The following is a 21,396-nucleotide window of genomic DNA, read 5'->3' on the forward strand; positions in this document are numbered from 1 at the left end:
TGACAGCAAATGTGTTTGTAGAGATCCAAATTCAGAAGGCAACTGGGGTATTCCTAGGGGCCCCCAGAGTCATCTGAAGACTCTAGAAATGATATGAGTGCCACACAAACTGGTATGAGTCCAGTAGGTCTTTATTGCACATAAGAAGAAAAATCCAATGTGTTTCGTAGGCTAAAATCTTCCCCCTTTTTTAGAGCTTAAATGATGCATGCTGCCTAACCAGCGACCCATACCAGTACGAGTCCTATGATTTTATTTGCACATTGTTGTCAAATTTTGGCTTTAAAATTGATTCTAAAGGCAGAAGGTTTTTTACCTTCATGCATTCTACGCAGCTAGGTAAAAAAAAAAAAAATACTTCTGTATGCAGCTTCCCTGCAGTCCCCCTAAATACATACCTGAACCCGGTCTCGATCCAGCGATGTGCCCTAGAGCCAAGTCTCTCTCGAGTCTCTCGCACTCTGTCTTTTGGAGACAGGAGCGGAGCCAAGAGCACTGGCGGGGAAACTGAGAAGAGGAGGATTGTGGTTGCTCTGCGAAAAAACATTACACTGAGCAGGTAAGTAGAACATGTTTTTAATTTAAAAAAATAAAGCACAAGTCTTTAGTAGTATTTTAATTACTGCAGCCTTTAAAAGCGAAGAATGGGTAAAGCTTTTTTGCCCATACTTCCCTGCTGTGACCCAGAGCCGGCTTGTAGTGGGCTATAGTCCGCTGTCAGTTGACGTCACAGAGGCACTCCAGGCTCTGGAAGGCTCTCAACCATATTGCCGGGGTCCATCCAGCTGCCCGGGAGCTGGCTCCTGTCCTCAGCATAGGCAATTGTGTCCACCCCCTCTACTGCCCAGTGCTCCAGTGAGCATTGTAGGGGCAGAGCAGAGTTCTTGGTCTCGACAAATAAACAAGTGTTTATTTTTTTTATAAACCGCATGTATCTCATTTAATGAAGGGGGACTTTTGAGCCCTCAAAACACAATGGATTATCTTAATTGCACAGTACAGGAAACTTGCTTGATATTCATAGACTTGGGTTAAGGATGAGCTCATGCGTGTTCGCAAGCCGCACGTGCAGAGCCCACCAGGAAGTCAGCATTGCACGTCGCAAATCACAAGCAGCGAGACATTGTCCCAATGTGCGGCTGCAGAGATGGGGAAATGTCTCACTGCTTGCGATTAGCGCTGTGCAGTGCCGTCTTCCTGGCAGGCTCTGCACGTGCGGCTTGCAAACACGCCTGAGCTCATCCTTACTTTGGGGTACTTTCAGGCAATAGGACACTGGCAAAGTGAGTCCTCAGTTTTTTGCTAGTTTCCTAAGGTGATGGATCTCTTCTCCCTTACGAAGAAATCACTCTTAGCTTAACTAGCTTATTTTATTTGTATTCTTCAATCAACACTTCACTATCTTCTAATGCACCAATAGAAACAGTAGATCTAGATCGATTCAATCTACCAGTTTTTTGGCACTCTCATCCTTGCTACATACTTGACATTTTAAGCTGTGATGGAGAGTTGGGGAGTTATAATCCACATGGCTCTACCTGTTTGCAGAAAAAAAGAACATCTCCTGGTGCTTTGATTCTGGTTCACTTGACTAAATTATGTAGCTCCTCTGCACTTGGGCACTGACCTCCACAGGGAAAACTTGCATCATGTTTTTGTATAAAACCCTAAACTTGAAATTCTCTTAAAAAATAGCACATTAAACAATAATATGTTGGTCTATAGTAACAAACATCACTGATAGGCTGAATAAGATTAGTTATTCCACTGAAATATAGACAGTCCTTGCTTAACAATTTTTGATAAATAAGGTCTAGTGTGATTTAGTGGCGCATCTGAAAGTGGTGTCAAGTTCCTGGCTTAGGTGACAACCTGAACATTAGTAGGCTTAACTTAATGCTTGTTGGGTAATATGGGTTTTCACTTTTTTTTTTTTTTTTTTTATCTTAGTTTCCATTACCTGTTCACAAAGAACAAGAAATATTTTTCCAGATTATTTTTGCATTATTTAGTAACAGTCTAAAGAGCATTTAACATATTGCAGCTGCTGGTCTTAAACCTCAACAGGTCTGAGCTAATGAGGATTACTTCTGATTTAGTTGCAGTATGTTTCTGCATAACATTCAGTTTAGCAATGTATTAACCACATCAGTACAGTGCAGTTACACCCCCTTCCTGACCAGACCAATTTTCAGCTTTCAGCGCTCTCGCAGTTTGAATGACAATTACTCAGTCATCCAACACTGTATCCATATGAAACTTGCGTCCTTTTTTCCACACAAATAGAGCTTTCTTTTAGTGGTATTTAATCACTAGTGGGTTTTTAATTTTTTGTGCTATAAATAAAATAAAACGTAAATTTTGTGAAAAAAATGCCTTTTTCTTCGTTTCTGTCATAAATTTTTGCTAATTAGTAATTTTTCTTCATAAATTTTGGCCAAAATTTATACTGCTACCTATCTTTGGTAAAAATAACCCACATTAGTGTATATTATTTGGTTTTTGTGAAAGTTATAGAGTCTACAAACTATGGTGCCAATCACTGAAAATTGATCACTTCTGATCAGGCCTTCAGTACATCAGGTGTACCTCATTTCTTGAGACACTAACAAGTCAGGAAAGTACAAATACCCCCCAAATGACCCCTTTTTACAAAGTAGACATCCCAAGGTATTAAGTAAGTAGCATGGTGAGTTTTTTTAAGTTGTCATTTTTTCCCACAATTCTTTGCAAAATGAAGATTTTTTTTTTTTTTTTACTAAATTGTCATATTATCAGTTTATTTCTCACACACAGCATATGCATACAACAAATTACACCCCAAAATACATTCTGCTACTCTTCCCGAGTACGGCGATACCACATGTGTGAGACTTTTACACAGCCTGGCCACATACAGAGCACCAACATTGATGTAGTACCTTCAGACGTTCTACGAGCAAAAATGACGCATCTCATTTCTCAACCACCTATTACACTTTTGAAGGCCCTGGAGTACCAGGACGATGGAATTTCCCATAAAATTACCCCATTTTGGAAAGCAAACACCCCAACGTATAATCTGTGAGGCATAATGAGTCTTTTGAACGGTTCATTTTTTTCCAGAAGTTTTTGGAATATGTGGAAAAAAATTAAAACGCATTTTTTTTTTTACACAAAATTGTCAATTTATAAGATATTTCTAACACATAGCATGTATATAGCAAAAATTACACCCCAAAATACATTCTGCTACTCCTCCCGAGTATGGCGATACCACATGTGTAGGACTTTTACACAGCCTGGCCACAAAGAGAGGCCGAACATTGAAGTAGTACGTTCAGGCGTTCTAGGAGCATAAATGACACATCTCATTTCATTCCTACCAATCACACTTTTGAAGGTCCTGGACCACCAGGACAGTGAAATTCCCCGCAAAATGACCCCATTTTGGAAAGCAAACACCCCAACGTATATTCTATGAGACATGGGCTGCAAATAGGTACTCGGGTACTCTGATGGGCTGGAGATAGGTACTCGGGTACTCTGATGGCCTGGTGACAGGTACTCGGGTACTCTGATGGCCTGGTGACAGGTACTCGGGTACTCTGATGGCCTGGTGACAGGTACTCGGGTACTCTGATGGCCTGGTGACAGGTACTCGGGTACTCTGATGGCCTGGTGACAGGTACTCGGATCCTCTGATGGCCTGGTGACAGGTACTCGAGTACTCTGATGGCCTGGTGACAGGTACTCGGGTACTCTGATGGCCTGGTGACAGGCACTCGGGTACTCTGATGGCCTGGTGACAAGTACTCGGGTACTCTGATGGCCTGGTGACAAGTACTCAGGTACTCTGATGGCCTGGTGACAGGTACTCTGATGGCCTGGTGACAGGTACTCTGATGGCCTGGTGACAGGTACTCTGATGGCCTGGTGACAGGTACTCTGATGGCCTGGTGACAGGTACTCTGATGGCCTGGTGACAGGTACTCTGATGGTTTGGTGACTGGTATTTGGGTACTCTGAAGGGCGGTGACAGGTACTCATATGGACTGTGACAGGTACTCGGGTACTCAGATGAACTGTGACAGGTACTCGGGTACTCAGATGGACTGTGACAGGTAATCTGGTACACAGATGGACTGGAACAGGTACTCGGGTACTCAGATGGGCTGTGACAGGTACTCGGGTACCCTGATGGACTGTGACAGGTACTCGGTACTCTAATGGACTGTGACAGGTACTCGGTACTCTAATGGACTGTGACAGGTACTCGGTACTCTAATGGACTGTGACAGGTACTCGGGTACCCTGATGGACTGTGACAGGTACTCGGGTACCCTGATGGACTGTGACAGGTACTCGGGTACCCTGATGGACTGTGACAGGTACTCGGTACTCTAATGGACTGTGACAGGTACTCGGTACTCTAATGGACTGTGACAGGTACTCGGTACTCTAATGGACTGTGACAGGTACTCGGTACTCTAATGGACTGTGACAGGTACTCGGGTACTCAGATGGGCTGTGACAGATACTCGGGTACCCTGATGGACTGTGACAGGTACTCGGTACTCTAATGGACTGTGACAGGTACTCTAATGGACTGTGACAGGTACTCGGGTACCCTGATGGGCCGTGACAGGTACTTGGGTACCCTGATGGGCCGTGACAGGTACTTGGGTACCCTGATGGGCCGTGACAGGTACTCGGGTACTCTGATGTGCCGTGACAGGTACTCGGGTACTCTGATGTGCCGTGACAGGTACTCGGGTACTCTGATGTGCCGTGACAGGTACTCGGGTACTCTGATGTGCCGTGACAGGTACTCGGGTACTCTGATGTGCCGTGACAGGTACTCGGGTACTCTGATGTGCCGTGACAGGTACTCGGGTACTCTGATGAACTGTGACAGGTACTCGGGTACTCAGATGAACTGTGACAGGTACTCGGGTACTCAGATGGGCTGTGACAGGTACTCGGGTACTCTGATGGGCTGTGACAGGTACTCGGGTACTCAGATGGGCTGTGACAGGTACTCGGGTACTCAGATGGGCTGTGACAGGTACTCGGGTACTCTGATGGACTGTGACAGGTACTCGGGTACTCTGATGGACTGGGACAGGTACTCAAATACTCTGATGGACTGTGACAGGTACTCTGATGGACTGTGATTGACAGGTACTATGAGGGGTGGTGACAGGTCCTCTTTATTGGGGGGGGCAATCAGTATGATTGGTGTACACTGTATGCGGTAACGAGATGTTACCGCAATCTCCTCCTCACACACGATCGGTGTGTGAGGAGGAGAACCCGGTAACATCCCGTTACCGCAGTTTGTTTACATTTTTGTGATCGGCTGTGAAAGGATCACAGCCGATCACGTGGGTAAACAGCCGGCCAATGGCTGTTTACCAGCGTCGGTGACGAGCAGTGTTCCCGGGGAACACGCCGCCACCGACGTGCACGCGCTCGCGATCGCGCGCATGCGCCGTGCACGTTCGGGGTGTGACCATCTGTGATCGCCCGTGACTTCATCACGGCCGATCACGTGGTAAACAGCCATAACGAATGGCTGTTCACCTCCTTCGGTGGCGACACGCCGCCACCGAAGAAACAGGGATGCGCGCGCACGATCGCGCGCATTCCCTGTTTAAACGGGAGGCCGTCATATGATGGCCTCCCGCCACAATAGGTGCGCCGCCTGGCCGTCATTTGACAGCCGGCGGTCAGCAACCAATTAAAATGTACATCAATTCTACCAATGAACTTCTCTTATTTGCTCCCTTTTGGTCTGTTAAATATATATTAAAAGTATTTTTTTATAGCTCTTCAACAAATAAACAATCATATTGATCCTGCCAGAAACCCGATGAGCTTCTAACTTCCAGGGCTCTCTGCCTGCTCTGCACTGTTATTAGCTACATTGTTTTCAGCTCTCTGTGGGCTACAAAACATTTCCCCCCATACTATGAAGGTAGAGGAGAGGGAAAGGTACTCTGCACTTCTTTTCTTGGGTGACGGTGCTGCTTCTCTATAGGTAGATTTTAGTGAGTGAGCGTTGACATCCTAAGGCTGGCCAAACATGGTTGAATTTCAAAAGAATTTTCTTTTGAAAATCAGAAATTTCATACATTTTGTGATCAGATGATGCCACCATTGATTTCGAAGTTCGACCAACCAAGCCTTCAATTTCACCTCATGTTGCTACAGAAAATAATTTGTGGCTGGGAATTTTCTTTTCTTTCTGGGAATTTTCTTTTCTTGCACTCATGCGCATTTCTTTTTTCTAATGACATTTTTCACACGATTCTCCCATCATTGATTAGAAAATTGTTTGTTTTTCAAAAAATTTCCAACATGCCCGATTACACAAATTTGATGGCCTCACGAAAATCGGCTGTTGCTGCTTCCCACTAATGGTGCGAAATTAGTACGAAACGTCTTAGATAAGATTTAGCCTTAGGCAGAAAGTGTGTTACTGGCAGCATCACCAGATAAAAATAAAAGGCAGTAAAAGTCTTAAAAAAGAAAATGATCGCAGCCATCCCATCTAAGAAATGGTAAGCTGTTTTATTTATATATATAATATATAATACACAACCCCAAGATACAAAAATGTAATGTGTGTGTGTGTGTGTTGCGCCGTTTTTCGTTTTTAAAAGTCAGCAGCTACAAATACTGCAGCTGCTGACTTTTAAAATATGGACACTTACCCACCCAGCGCGCCCGCGATGTTGGCACCCGAAGCCGATCTCTCGATTGCTCTCGGGTGCTGCCGCCGCCACCCTCGGTATGGGAATCAGGATGTGAAGCCTTGCGGCTTTACTTCCCGGTTCCCTACTGCGCATGCGCGAGTCACGCTGCGCAATAAGGATGGTCCCGCTGTCTCTGGGATCCGTGTGTTTCCCAGCAGACAGCGGCGGCTCCGCAGGAAGTGGCGTAAATACCCGCAGAATCTGCGGCTATCTATGCCGGAAGTGGGTGCAAATACCTTTATTATACAGATATCTGCACCCCCCTCCCCCCTGAAAGGTGCCAATTGTGGCACCGGAGGGGGAGAGAGTTTCAATCAGCGGAAGTTCCACTTTAGGGTGGAGCTCCGCTTTAATATTTTATCTTTTCATGTGACATCACTGAAGAAATTACACTTTGCTACAGTGTAAAGTAGTGAGTGTACAGCTTGTATAACAGTGTAAATTTGCTGTCCCCTCAAAATAACTCAACACACAGCCATTAATGTCTAAACCGCTGGCAACAAAAGTGAGTACACCCCTAAATGAAAATGTGCAAGTTGGTCCCAAAGTGTCAACATTTTGTGTGGCCACCATTATTTTCCAGCACTGCCTTAACCCTCTTGGGCATGGAGTTCACCAGAGCTTCACAGGTTGCCACTGGAGTCCTCTTCCACTCCTCCATGATGACATCACGGAGCTGGTGGACGTTGGAGATCTTGAGTTCCTCCACCTTCCGTTTGAGGATGCCTCACAGGTACTCAATAGGCTTTAGGTCTCAAGACATGCTTGGCCAGTCCATCACGTTTACCCTCAGCTTCTTTAGCAAGGCAGTGGTTGTCTTATAGGTGGTATGTCTCGGGTCGTTATGTTGGAATACTGCCCTGTGGCAGTATTCAACTTTTGTGAGATACTGTGTGTGTGTGTGTGTGTGTGTGTGTGTGTGTATATATATGTATATATATATATATATATATATATATATACAGTGCCTTGCGAAAGTATTCGGCCCCCTTGAACTTTTCAACCTTTTGCCACATTTCAGGCTTCAAACATAAAGATATAAAATTTAAATTTTTTGTGAAGAATCACCAACAAGTGGGACACAATTGTGAAGTGGAACGAAATCTATTGGATAATTTAAACTTTTTTAGCAAATAAAAAACTGAAAAGTGGTGCGTGCAAAATTATTCAGCCCCTTTACTTTCAGTGCAGCAAACTCACTCCAGAAGTTCAGCGAAGGATCTCTGAATGATCCAATGTTGTTCTAAATGACTGATGGTGATAAATAGAATCCACCTGTGTGTAATCAAGTCTCTGTATAAATGCACCTGCTCTCTGATAGTCTCAGGGTTCTGTTGAAAGCGCAGAGAGCATCATGAAGACCAAGGAACACACCAGGCAGGTCCGTATTACTGTTGTGGAGAAGTTTAAAGCCGGATTTGGATACAAAAAGATTTCCCAAGCTTTAAACATCCCAAGGAGCACTGTGCAAGCGATCATTTTGAATTGGAAGGAGTATCAGACCACTGCAAATCTACCAAGACCTGGCCGTCACTCTAAACTTTCAGCTTAGACAAGGAGAAGACTGATCAGAGATGCAGCCAAGAGGCCCATGATCACTCTGGATGAACTGCAGAGAACTACAGCTGAGGTGGGAGAGTCTGTCCATAGGACAACAATCAGTCGTACACTGCACAAATCTGGCCTTTATGGAAGTGTGGCAAGAAGAAAGCCATTTCTCAAAGATATCTCATCTAAAGTTTGCCACAAGCCACCTGGGAGACACACCAAACATGTGGAAGAAGGTGCTCTGGTCAGATGAAACCAAAATCGAACTTTTTGCCCACAATGCAAAACGATATGTTTGGCGTAAAAGCAACACAGCTCATCACCCTCAACACACCATCCCCACTGTCAAACATGGTGGTGGCAGCATCATGGTTTGGGCCTGCTTTTCTTCAGCAGGGACAGGGAAAATGGTTAAAATTGAGGGGAAGATGGATGCAGCCAAATACAGGACCATTCTGGATGAAAACCTGTTGGAGTCTGCAAAAGACCTGAAACTGGGACGGAGATTTATCTTCCAACAAGACAATGATCCCAAATCTCACCTCACTGAGCTCGAGCTGTTTTGCAAGGAAGAATGGGCAAGAATTTCAATCTCTCGATGTGCAAAACTGATAGAGACATACCCCAAGTGACTTGCAGCTGTAATCGCAGCAAAAGGTGACTCTACAAAGTATTAACGCAAGGGGGCCGAATAATTTTGCACGCCCCACTTTTCATTTTCTTATTAGTTAAAAAAGTTTAAAATATCCAATAGATTTCGTTCCACTTCACAATTGTGTCCCACTTGTTGGTGATTCTTCACAAAAAATAAAAATTTTATATCTTTATGTTTGAAGCCTGAAATGTGGCAAAAGGTTGAAAAGTTCAAGGGGGCCGAATACTTTCGCAAGGCACTGTATAGTATACAGTGAAGAAAATAATTATTTGATCCCCTGAAGTTTGCCCACTTACAAAGAAATGAAGGGTCTATTATTTCTATCATAGTTGCATTTTAAATGATGCAGTCAGAATAACAACCAAAAATCCAGAAAAAACACGATACAAATGTTATAACTTACGTTGCAGTTCAGTGAGTAAATTAAATATTTGATCTCCAAGCAAAACATGACTTAGTACTTGGTGGGGAAACCCTTGTTGGCAAGCACAGAGCTAAGATGTTTCTTGCAGTTGGTTACCAGGTTTGCAGACATCTCAGGAGGCGTATTGTGTTACCAATGGTTTGTTTGGTGACTGAGGTCCCAACTGTCTTGAGATCATTCACAAGCTCCTCCTGTGTAGTTCTGGGCTGATCCCTCACTTTTAACATGATCATCCTCACCCAATGAGGCAAAATCTTGCATGGAGCTCCAGACCGATTGTGATTGATGGTTATTTTGTATTTCTTCCATTTGCAAATAATTGTCTCCTTCTCACTAAGCTTCTTTCTGATGGTCTTGTAGACCCATTCCAGTCTTGTACAGGTCTACAATCGTATCCCTGATGTCCTTTGACAGCTCAATGGGAAGATGTTATAGCGCTATTTTGCAGCAAGTGATTGTAAAGGCTTTTTTATTTTTTTTATTAAAAATAACAAACATGTTATACTTACCCCCTCTGTGCAGTTGGTTTTGCGAAGAGCAGCCCGGATCCTCCTCTTCTTGGGTCCCTCTTTGTTGTTCCTAGCTCCTCTTCCTATTGAGTGACCCTCAGCCAGCAGTCTGCTACAGGGGACACCCAAGCCGAGTCAGAGCTCCGTGTATTCATTCAGACACAGACCCCCAACCTGGCCCCGCCCCTTTCTCCCCTGACTGACTGATTTTGATTGACAGCTGTGGGAGCCAATGGCACCACTGTTGTGTCTCAGCCAATCAGGAGGAGTCTCTGGGACAGCTTAGACACTCATGGACATCGCTGGAGAGAGACGGGGCTCAGGTAAGTAATTAGGGGGCGCTGCTACATACAGAACTTTTTTTTTTTTTTATGTTATTGCATTCTATGCATTAAGATAAAAAACCTTCTGCCTTTAAACTCCTTTAAAGCCTCACTTTGTGGGACAGCTGCTAAAGCTGGGTACATATAGGCATTTTTCCCGTGTATGATGCTGGTCTGTCTGACAGAGGGTGGCTTCTGTCGAGCAAGCATGCAGGAAAACCAGCATCCGACCGACTCCCGATCAGCATTCAGCCAATGGCAGAGAACGCTGATCGGAGTGTTCTGGTTGGGGGGGGGGCGCCCCTCCCCTCCCCTCCCCTCCTCTCCCCTCCCCTCCTCTCCCCTCCCCTCCTCTCCTCTCTCCCCTCCCCTCCTCTCCCCTCCCCTCCTCTCCCATCCTCTCCTCTCCTCTTCCCTCCCTCTCCTCTCCCTTTCGGCGGCTCCGACTGGAGCTGACAGGCCTTTTCTGGGTTGAACAAAAAAAAGAATAGTGTGTACCCAGCTTAAGATTGCATAAATAGAGAGGAGGAAAGCATATATTACATTTTAAGTATATTGTTTACTTCATGCTTTTCTGCCTCCTGTTATATGCAAGTGACAGATCTAATCCAATTAAACAGCAATTTGATCTTATTTGTATTGTTTTATAACATTCCTGAAGGGAGATAGTGTTCCAAGGAAATTGATGGTGGGAGTATAATGGACATTGTGTGCAATAACGTATTTAGATCTATAGACTGAATATATCAACAGGCACTGATTTTTGCTTTATGAAAGCCGATCTGGTAAAACAACAATGGTATTATGTACATGTTTAGATGTAAGTTTTTATTTGAATATCAGTGTCATTTCTCCAGTGCCATTTTCAGCCAAGCATTTGGAAATCTTGTAAAGCAAACTCGGGCAATTCATAGTGAGCTAGTGATGAATAGTACATAAGCAGCATTTATCTTCAGTGAAGACCACATATCAGAATGTTCCCTTGATCAAGGGATAGAACAGCTTAAATTATACTCCAATCTGAATTTTTTTTTTTTTTTTTTTTAAGTCAACCTTTAGGGCCCATTCACACTATTGTGTTGCCATGGGGCCTCATGTATTAAAGTGGATTTTCACTGCACCCGAGCACCACCTACCAAAAACACTATTTTAATCATTTTAAATATTCAAAGCTCATCCGTCCTCTTTATGCTTCATTTTGCTCTGAAATCACTTTAAAAAACACCCCCCAACTTTTTTGGCCTTGGCCATCTTGAGTAAGGAAAAATGATTTATGTAGCATTTACTTCCTGGAATTCATCTGCCCTTAGCTCAGGCATGCAGGCTGGAGGGTGTGCTTAGCTGAGAAAATCCCTCCTCCTCTCCTCCCCTCCTGATGACTCCTGGGATGTATGACATAATTTGCATAGGCCTGGTAACCAGGAAGTAACTAAAGAAATGTAAAAAAATCTTTTTTTTTTTTTTTTAAGTTCCCTGAAAAAGTATTCATACCCCTTGACATTTTCCACATTTTGCCATGTGCAACCAAAAAACATAATGTATTTTTGGGGGATTGTATGCGATAGATCAACACATCTAGGATGGAAAAGGACCTGGGGGTCCTAGTGGAGTAATGGCATGCAATGCCAAGCTGCTGCTAACAAAGCAAACAGATTATTTGTATGCATTAAAAGGGGATTAACTCCAGAGATAAAGCAATAATTCCCATTCTACAAGACTCTGGTCCGGCCGCACCTGGAGTATACTGTCCAGTTCTGGGCACCAGTCCTCAGGAAGGATGTACTGGAAATGGAGAGAGTATAAAGAAGGGCAACAAAACTAATAGAGTCTGGAGGATACGAGGAAAGGTTGTGAGCACTGAACTTATTCTCTCTGGAGAAGAGAAGCTTGAGAGGGGATGTGATTTCAATTTACAAATACCGTACTGGTGACCCCACAATAGGGATAAAACTTTTTTGCAGAAGGGAGTTTAACAAGATTCGTGGCCACTCATTAAAATTAGAAGAAAAGCGATTTAACCTTAAACTACGTAGAGGATTCTTTACTGTAAGAGCGCCAAGGATGTGGAATTCCCTTCCACAGGTGGTGGTCTCAGCAGGGGCATTGATAGTTTCTTGAAACTATTAGATAAGCACCTGAATGGCCACAACATACAGGGATATACAATGTAATACTGACACATAATCACACACATAGGTTGGACTTGTGTCTTTTTTCAACCTCACCTACTATGTAAAAGTGTCACATAATTGTGAAGTGGAATGAAAATGATAAATGGTTTTCAAAATTGTTAGAAATAAATATGTGACAAGTGTGGGGTGCATTTGTATTCAGCCCCCGAGTCAATACTTTGTAGAACCACCTTTCACCCTTTCGCTGCAATTACAGCTGTAAGTCTTTTTGAAGATGTCTCTACCAGCTTTGCACATCTAGAGTGTGAATTTTTTTGCCCATTCTTCTTTGCAAAATAGCTCAAGTTCTGTCAGATTGGATGGAGAGCGTCTGTGAACAGCAATTTTCATGTCTTGCCACTGATTCACAATTGATTTAGGTCTGGACTTTGGGCCATTCTAACACATGAATATGCTTTGATCTAAACCAGGGATATGCAATTAGCGAACCTCCAGCTATTGAAGAACTACAAGTCTCATCAGGCATATCAAGACTCTGACAGCCACAAGCATGACACCCAGAGGCAGGGGCATGATGGGACTTGTAGTTTTACAACAGCTGGAGGTCTGCTATTTGCATATCCCTGATCTAAACCATTCCATTGTATCTCTGGCTGTATGTTTAGGGTCGTTGTCCTGCTGGAAGGTGAACCTCCACCCCAGTCTCAAGTCTTTTGCAGACTCTAACAGGTTTTCTTCTAAGATTGCCCTGTATTTGGCTCCATCCATCTTTCATCAACTCTGACCAGCTTCCCTGTCCCTGCTGAAGAAAAGCATCCCCACAACATGATGCTGCCACCACCATGTTTCACGGTGGGGATGGTGTGTTCAGGGTGACGTGCAGTGTTAGTTTTACGCCACACATAGCGTTTTACTTTTAGGCCAAAAAGTTTTATTTTGGTCTCGTCTGACCAGAGCACTTTCTTCACCATATTGGCTGTGTCCTCCACATAGCTTCTCGCAAACTGCAAATGGGAATTCTTATGGCTTTATTTCAACAATGGCTTTCTTCTTGCCACTCTTCTATAAAGGCCAGATTTGTGGAGTGCATGACTAATGGTTTTCCTGTGCACAGATTCTCTCAGCTGTGGATTTCTGCAGCTCCTCCAGAGTTACCATGGGCCTCTTGGCTGCTTCTCTGATTAATGCTCTCCTTCCCCGGCCTGTCAGTTTAGGCGTACAGCCATGTCTTGGTAGGTTTGCAGTTGTGCCATACTCTTTCCATTTTCGGATGATGGATTGAACAGAGCTCCATGAGATGTTTTAAAGCGTGACATATTTTTTAAACCCTAACCCTGCTTTAAACTTCTCCACCACTTTATCCCTAACCTATCTGGTGTGTTCCTTGGCCTTCATGGTGCTTTGTTCATTCACTAAGGTTCTCTAACAAACCTCTGAGGGCTTCAAAGAACAACTGTATTTATACTGAGATTCAGTTAGACACAGGTGGACACTATTTACTTATTAGGTTACTTCTGAAGGCAATTGGTCCCACTAGATCAAAAACAAGAAAAAAAAAAAAAAAATATATATATATATATATATATATATATATATATATATATATATATATGTGTGTGTGTTCTCTAATGTGATTAAGTGACCTCATTGTCCTGTAAGAAGGTTTAGAAAGTGTCAGGATAAGGCTGAATCCAGGTTGGGGGTTATCTATAAGAAAATGGAGGCAATATGTTTGGTGCTGTACATTGTAGCTAGTCATATCCCAGATGGTATTCTGTTACTGCATGGGGAAAAAATGGAAAGGTGAATTTAATGTGTATTGCTTCCTAACAAGCAGGTAACTCTGAAGTCACATTTGTTTAGCTTGCTGGATGCAACTTGTCATGTCCTATACTTTATCCATGTACATTACCTTCAAACTTTCATTGTCTTCAAGAACATAACACCATTACTTATTTTTTTTTTTAGCAGTGTACAGATATTCACATGATCAGTGATAGCGATGGAGATGACTTTGAAGATGCTACAGAATTTGGGGTGGACGATGGAGAGCTCTTTGGAATGTCCTCCGCCTCTGCACTACGAAAGTCCCCAATGAGTAAGTGATCCCACAAACGCAGTCCTCTAATGTGACAGGCGCATGCTCGCTGTGCTCCTGACCAGTCTACCCCCTCATATTAAAAGTAAGGGGGTTTTAGGTCGCGCTATGGATTGTGGTTTAGGTAAGAGCAGCCCCTATTTAAATTCCTACCCAATAAGGGAAGGAATAAAATGAAATAGGGAGGGGGGGGAATAGGATTGGCGCTATATCCTTTAAAAAATTGGAGACTTAGGTATACAATTAGCAAGAAATTTCCAGCAGGCTGGATAATAAAATAAAATAGATATGAATAACTGTGTATGTGTCAGTTAGTGTCAACCAACAATTATTGTATCCTTTAAAGACCATAAGTGTTATAACAAATCATAAATTCATAAATCATTAAACAATTGTAACAGCATGCAATAAAAATATAAAGTGCAAGGTGCTGGTGAACAAATACTGGTATTAGTGACAAAACTATATGAATAAAAAGTAGAGCTTAGTATAAAAAGTATATATAAAGGTATATATAGAAGAAATATATATAAAAAATATATATAAAAATATATATAAAAAAATTCTGTTTATCTGTTAAACATATCAAGTCCTCACGTAGTGTAACTGTGATGAAAGGTGCATATTACATGGTTGAATAAAGATGCAAGACGGTGAAAAAATTTGGTAAAATTTAGCAGTATGAAAAATGCAAAGGTAAAAATGAAAATAAGAATAGTAATTAAAAATAGTAAAAAAAGTAATTAAAATTAGTAAAAAAGTGTCCCTCAAAAAGGTGGTTATGAATTAGTGGGGTGTCCTCTGCGGGTGAAAGTGAAGTGAAAGGTGGAGGAGATTTCAATTGTTGTTCCCGGTGCTCTGTGGCTATTTTTATGCAGTTGCTCTCACCAGAGTTATGGCCCCTTCCGGGGTGGATCAACCTTCACAGTATCAGCCACTGTGTAGCTCTATGGCTTGCCTCTATTGCGGTTCCGGGAAACCTTCGTTCCTCCGTTCATATGCCGTGTTTGGTTATATGTAATGAATAAGAGGCATATCCATGGTGCAGTATGTCTTATAAAACTTCGTATTTATTATATAGGCAAAAGTATTACTCACAAACATCCGTTCATATGTGTATATTGAAAGGAAAGATTCCGTTCGGCTAGCACGCCTTCTGAGTTAGCGGTGTATGCTTTCTGGCCACGCCCTACGCGTTTTGTCATCAAAGACGTTCTCTGGAGCTGCCATTTGCATACACCTTTTCCCTTATATAGGGGGTAATGTGTCACCACGCATGTGCGGATAATCCCGCGGCCATTTTAATTGAGGGAATGCCCTCTGCTGGTATTATACTAAATGTATGAATACAAATATAGAGGTATATATTGCCGGGACACATTATTCCCTAATCTGTAAGGGAAATTTAACATTCCAAATACAATTGTATACCTAAGTCTCCAATTTTTTAAAGGGTATAGCGCCAATCCTATTCCCCCCCCCCCTCATATTAGCAGACTTTACACTTTCTTTTTTTGGATTACTTATTTTTTAATCCCTAGCCCCCCACCCAAGTCTTGTATACACCTTTCCACAATCCAGCGAGATATCAACTATGTGTTTTTTCTAACGCCTCACAATTTTTTCAAAGAAATTTCCCAGCTCAATTTACCGACCAGCCTGCGACCAGCCAAATTGACCTGTCTAACAGTATCTGCGCACATTTGCAAATACATGCGTAAGCTACAAACTCCATCAAGGCAACCTGTTTCTTGTAGTCCCTAACTTCTAAGACTCTCCACAATGGAAGCACATGTGTTTTAATGGATAGGCAGAGGGCGGGTGAGCCTGGAGGGGGAGCCCACCGTTCCTTAAAAGGCACAGGGGCACACTGAACACCCAGCATATAGCACTATGGCAGCAAAGGTGTCAGTGTGTCACTTGACCTATATATTATATATGGCGATTTGAATACTTTGAAGGGTAAAGGAGAGATCGGGAGATCAGAGTTTTAGACCCCCCTATCCCTCCATAAAGAGGACCTGTCACCACCTATTACTGTCACAAGGGATGTCTACATGCCTTGTGACAGCAATAAAAGTGATCAAAAGTTTTTTTTTTTTTTTTAAACTATTTATTAATTTTAAAATAAATAAGAATTTTTTTTTTTAAAGCGCACCCCCCCGTCCCTGCGAGCTTGCGCAGCAAAGAAAACGCATACGGAAGTCGCGCCCGCATATGTAAACGGTGTTCAAATCACACATGTTGGGTATCGCCGCGATCGTGAGAGCGAGAGCAATAATTGTAGCACTAGACCTCCTCTGTAACTCTAACCTGCTAACCGGAATTTTTTTTTAAAGTGTCACCTATTGAGATTTTTAGGTACCGTAGTTTTTTGTCATTTCACGAGTGCGTGCAATTATAAAGTGTGACATGTTCGGTATCTATTTACTCGGCGTAAACATTATCTTTCACATTATGCAAAAAATTGGGCTAATTTTACTGTTTCGTTTTTTAAATTTCATGAAAGTGTCCCTTTTCCCAAAAAGTTGTGTTTAAAACACCGCTGCGCAAATACCGTGTGACATAAAATATTGCAAAAATCGCCGTTTTATTCTCTAGAGTCTCTGCTAAAAAATATATATATAATGTTTGGGGGTTCCAAATTTCTAGCAAAAAATATGTATTTTAACTTGTAAACACCTAATGTCAAAAATAGGCTTAGTCATGAAAGGGTTAACATAAACAAGTGGCCGCTGCCCCCAACTATAGGGCCTTTTCAGCAAGGAGCACTGGAAGGGCAGCGTAAAAACACCCTTTTTTTTTCACCTGGTATTTGCTTACTCTCCGCAATCTTCCTTCAGTACTATAGAGTTTTCACACTCTGAGCCAACACGACAGTTTTTATCCCTACCATGCCGGGGAATGATTTCATTTTGCCACCACCAATAGAAGACAGAATATTTGCCTTGATTAATGGATGAATTGTAATTGCAGATGAAGATGACCATTTCTAGTAAGAAAAGCAACCAGCTCTCATTTAACCACTTGCTACCCAGGTCAATTCTGATATTTTGTCATACACATAAAAAAAATTCTTGCTAGAAAATTACATATAACCCCTAAACATTATATATATTTTTAAGCAGAGGCCCTAGAGAATAAAATGGTGGATTTTGCAATTTCTTACGTCTCACAGTATTTGCACAGTGGATTTTCAAACCAAATTTGTTTGGTGAAATAATTTATTGGACACACAAATGTAGTATAGTACCCAATTTTTTGATAAAATATAAAAGATCATATGCCAAGTAAATGGATACCAAGCATGTCATGCTTTAAAATTGCATACACAACTAAATACTCTTCTCTTTCCCTTTCTGTACTTTAGAAATTGGAAAATGGTTTAGGTGAGTTAGGGACCCGGTATGACGGGTCTACCTCTCAGCTGATACAATACATAGACCATAGTCACACTGGTGATGTGCCAGTACCAAGTATGTCTAATTTAATTTACTATACTGTCTATTGAATGTAACATTCCAAAAATGTCCATAACAATATTGTTTATACGGAATTGCAGAGTTAACCTGGACTCGTCTTTTATGGTTTTGTGATTTTAAATACATTTTTTGAAACAAAAAAAAATTGCATACACACGTAGAACAGTGCCAGACTATGGGACCTAATAATAACTTCCATAGCCAACACTTTAAAAGCCTTTACAGTTTACCAGTTTAGCGTTACATAGGAGGTCTGGAGCTAAAATGATTGCTCAGTTTACATATGCGTGGGGGACTTACGTAGGTGTTCCTTTACTTTTTTTTTAAATCAACTTTATTGCTATTACAAAGGATGAACAACATCCCTTGTGATAGCATGGGCTCTGACAGGTCCTCTTTATGGAGAAATCTGGTGTCTACTAGACCCCTGACCTCTCCTCTGACCTCCAAAGCATTTGGCGGTGGAAGTTTACTATAGAGCTGACCAAGGACCAGCCTCTCGGAGGCTGGGCGCGACGTTATGACGTTACGTCCAACCCTGCCAGTGGTAAACACTGCCATGTATTCGGCTTGAAAGCCTGAGATCAATTTTTTGATCTCAGGCTTTCCAGCCTAGAGAAGAGATGTGGAGTCTTATAAACCCTAGATCTTTCCATAAAGTTTATCTGTCATGCCCTATTCCTTTTACAGGGGATGTTTACATTCCTTGTAATAGGAATGAAAGTGATCAACAAGTAAAAAAAGGGAAATTATAAAAATATACTTTTTCAATTAAGATAAACAATAAAAAAGACATTTAAACCACAGGTGAGGTATCACAATGAACGTTAGAATGCGAGCAATATTTCTCGCACTACACATCCTCTGCAACCCTAAACTGGTAGACTGAAAAAAATGTGTGTTTTTGTTTTTAGCACCGAAGTTTCTAAACTTTAATTTTTTATTTTTTTTAAAAGCATGACCTGTATCTATTTACTCGGCGTAGCATCATCCTTCACATTATACAAATAAAATCATGCTAACTTTAGTGTTTTTTATTTTTTTTTAATTCATAAAAGTGATTTTTTTTTTCCCCCAAAAAAATTGTGTTTGCAAAATTGCTGCACAAATAGTGTGTGACATAAAAACTTGCAACAACCCTCATTTTATTCCCTAGGGTCTCTGATAAAAAGTATATATATCATATTTAAGAGTCCTGAGTAATTTTCTAGCAAAAAACATAATTTTTATGAGAGAAGGCTCAGAATTGGCCTGGGAGGCAAGTGGTTAAGCGTTCTAGTGCTTTTTTTTTTTTTCTTCACCTTTGTGTCCCAGTGCGTTTAGGTGTGTTCCGGTGCGTTTTTGATGAGTTTTACTGCATACAGTTCAGTGCAGAAAAAATGCAGCGTGTTCTACTTTTTTTTTTATTAATTTTTTCTGAAACTGGAACCCACTGAAACTGATATTTCACTTGTGTGAATTATGTCATTGAAAAACATATAACCTACTTTCCATGCTTTTTTTTATGTAGAAAAAAAAATGCACTGGACTGCATGTGGTGTGAACTGGCCCTAAAGGGAATCGCTGGTTGAACATTTTTATACCAGGATGATGCCTGCAAGTGCGGGCATCTTCCCAGTATAACCACTGAAACCCTATGACAGTGATGGTGAACCTTGCCACCCCAGATGTTTTGGAACTACATTTCCCATGATGCTCATGCACACTGCAGTGTAGTTGAACATCATGGTCCAAAACATCTGGGGTGCCAAGGTTTACCATCACTGCCCTAGGGCATCATATGGCATCCTATGGATGGCAGGTGGTGAAACTACCTCATACCATCATCTCCTCCTTTTTTGGCTAAACCACATTGTGAAAAACCATTTTCTGTGCTGATGACAGAATGGTTTATCTTCAAGTCTGAATAATTTACAGATATGATTTAACCAGAAATAGTTATGGCCAGTTCATTAGCATCCACTGCTTATGCCCCCCTTTATTGTAACACTCTCATGCACAGAAGCATCAAATGTGACGCAGTCATTTATAACTCTCATGAACAATCTAGACTTATCTTGATCTCCGTTTACACTAAAATAATTGCTTTGTTTTCTTAGTGCCTGAAAATGCTGAAAATGAATCTGATGCTTTGCTGCAGTTCACAGCAGAATTCTCCTCCAGGTAATGTAGCAGCTGATTGTCATAGACTTTAAAGTGAGCCAGTCGGTCATGTTAAGCTTTTTAGAAGTAAGTCTTTTATTAGAGGAGACCCACTAAGTTGTTTTCTGTTACTTGTTCTTCTGTGCGATAAGAATGTTATTAACCGCTTAAGTGCTCTCATTGGATAGGGGAATCACAGTGGGGTGTGGCTTAGACCTGAGAATTGATATATATATATTTTTTTACCTACAGGTAAGCTTGTAATAAAGCTTACCGGTAGGTAAAATGAAAATCTCCTGTTTAGGAGATATTCTAGCGTGCATCAGCCAGTGACGTCATCGGCACATGCGCTCTGGAGGAACTTGTGCCGTTCCTTTAGAGCTGTGTGCCACAGCTGAGACTCCCACGCGCATGCATGCATGGGAGGGATATCATCGTGGCTCGACTAATCAGATGGCCGGAGTTCCCGAACCCTGAAGGAAGACCGGGTGAAGGTGAAAGCCTCTGCAGCGGTGACAGAATGCCGCTGCAGGTCACAGCCTTGCAGGTCGTAGAATTTTTTTTTCTCTTATGGTTTACTACCACTTTAAAGAATAACTGTCACAATGTGTGCCCACCCACACCCGTTGTCACAATTTGAAAACGGCACTACCGTGCAGGGCTCATCATTTTTTTGTAAAGGAATAGACTAAAAGTACCATCATCCATTGCAGCTAATGGCTTGTCTCAATGAACTGTGAGGGCGCTGGTGAGCACCTTCATAGTTCATTGATTCTTCCTACCATTCAGTAACTGCCTTCCTGTATCGGTGGTATGGGTAGACTGTGTACTGAGGGTCTGCAGTATCCAGTCATGCACCTGTGATCTGCTGATTGCGGGTGCAATGCTTTACGGGATGCAATGTATAAAAAATAATAAATGTACATTTTTTACCTGCAAAAAGTTAAGCATTTATTATTTATTTATTTACAAAGGTGAACTTATCCTTTGGGCTGTAAGGAGATGGACTAATGCCATAACGGTGATACTATTATCTACAGCCATACATGTGTCCCTATCTACTCCATCTGGATTTTTTCTCCTATTTTTTTCCACTAATTGACCACTAATATGACAATTCATATGGCTGTGTTGCACATGTATTGTTTGTGGTTTAGGAGCTCAAAAACTAGGTAAGATCTATACTGATCGGCCGTAACATTATGACCACACCCACCTAATATGGGGTAGGTCCCCCTTTTGCAGCCAAAACAGTCCTCACCTGTTGAGGTATGGACTCCACTAGAGATCGAAAGTTATGCTGTAATGTCTGGTACCAAGCCATCAGTAGAAGTTCCTTTAAG

General features: G+C 42.0%; 1 protein-coding gene across 2 annotated transcripts in view; it reads left to right on the top strand.

Moving 5' to 3' along the window:
* FAF1 (Fas associated factor 1) overlaps positions 1 to 21,396 on the top strand; it is a 440,039-nt gene that overhangs the window by 275,925 nt on the left and 142,718 nt on the right. The window contains exons 10-11 of one of the 2 annotated variants that reach the window (XM_077450266.1): positions 14,303 to 14,429; positions 20,011 to 20,074. In XM_077450266.1, coding sequence (XP_077306392.1) covers positions 14,303 to 14,429; positions 20,011 to 20,074 — 191 coding nt within the window. Of the gene's footprint in view, positions 1 to 14,299; positions 14,430 to 20,010; positions 20,075 to 21,396 lie in introns of both variants that reach the window. The other variant, XM_077450265.1, reaches the window with a different exon arrangement.

The sequence above is a fragment of the Lithobates pipiens genome, unplaced genomic scaffold, assembly GCF_037356315.1.
Source record: "Lithobates pipiens isolate NorthernLeopardFrog02 unplaced genomic scaffold, aLitPip1_a1.2 Scaffold_23, whole genome shotgun sequence".
Classification (NCBI taxonomy): Eukaryota; Metazoa; Chordata; class Amphibia; order Anura; family Ranidae; genus Lithobates; species Lithobates pipiens.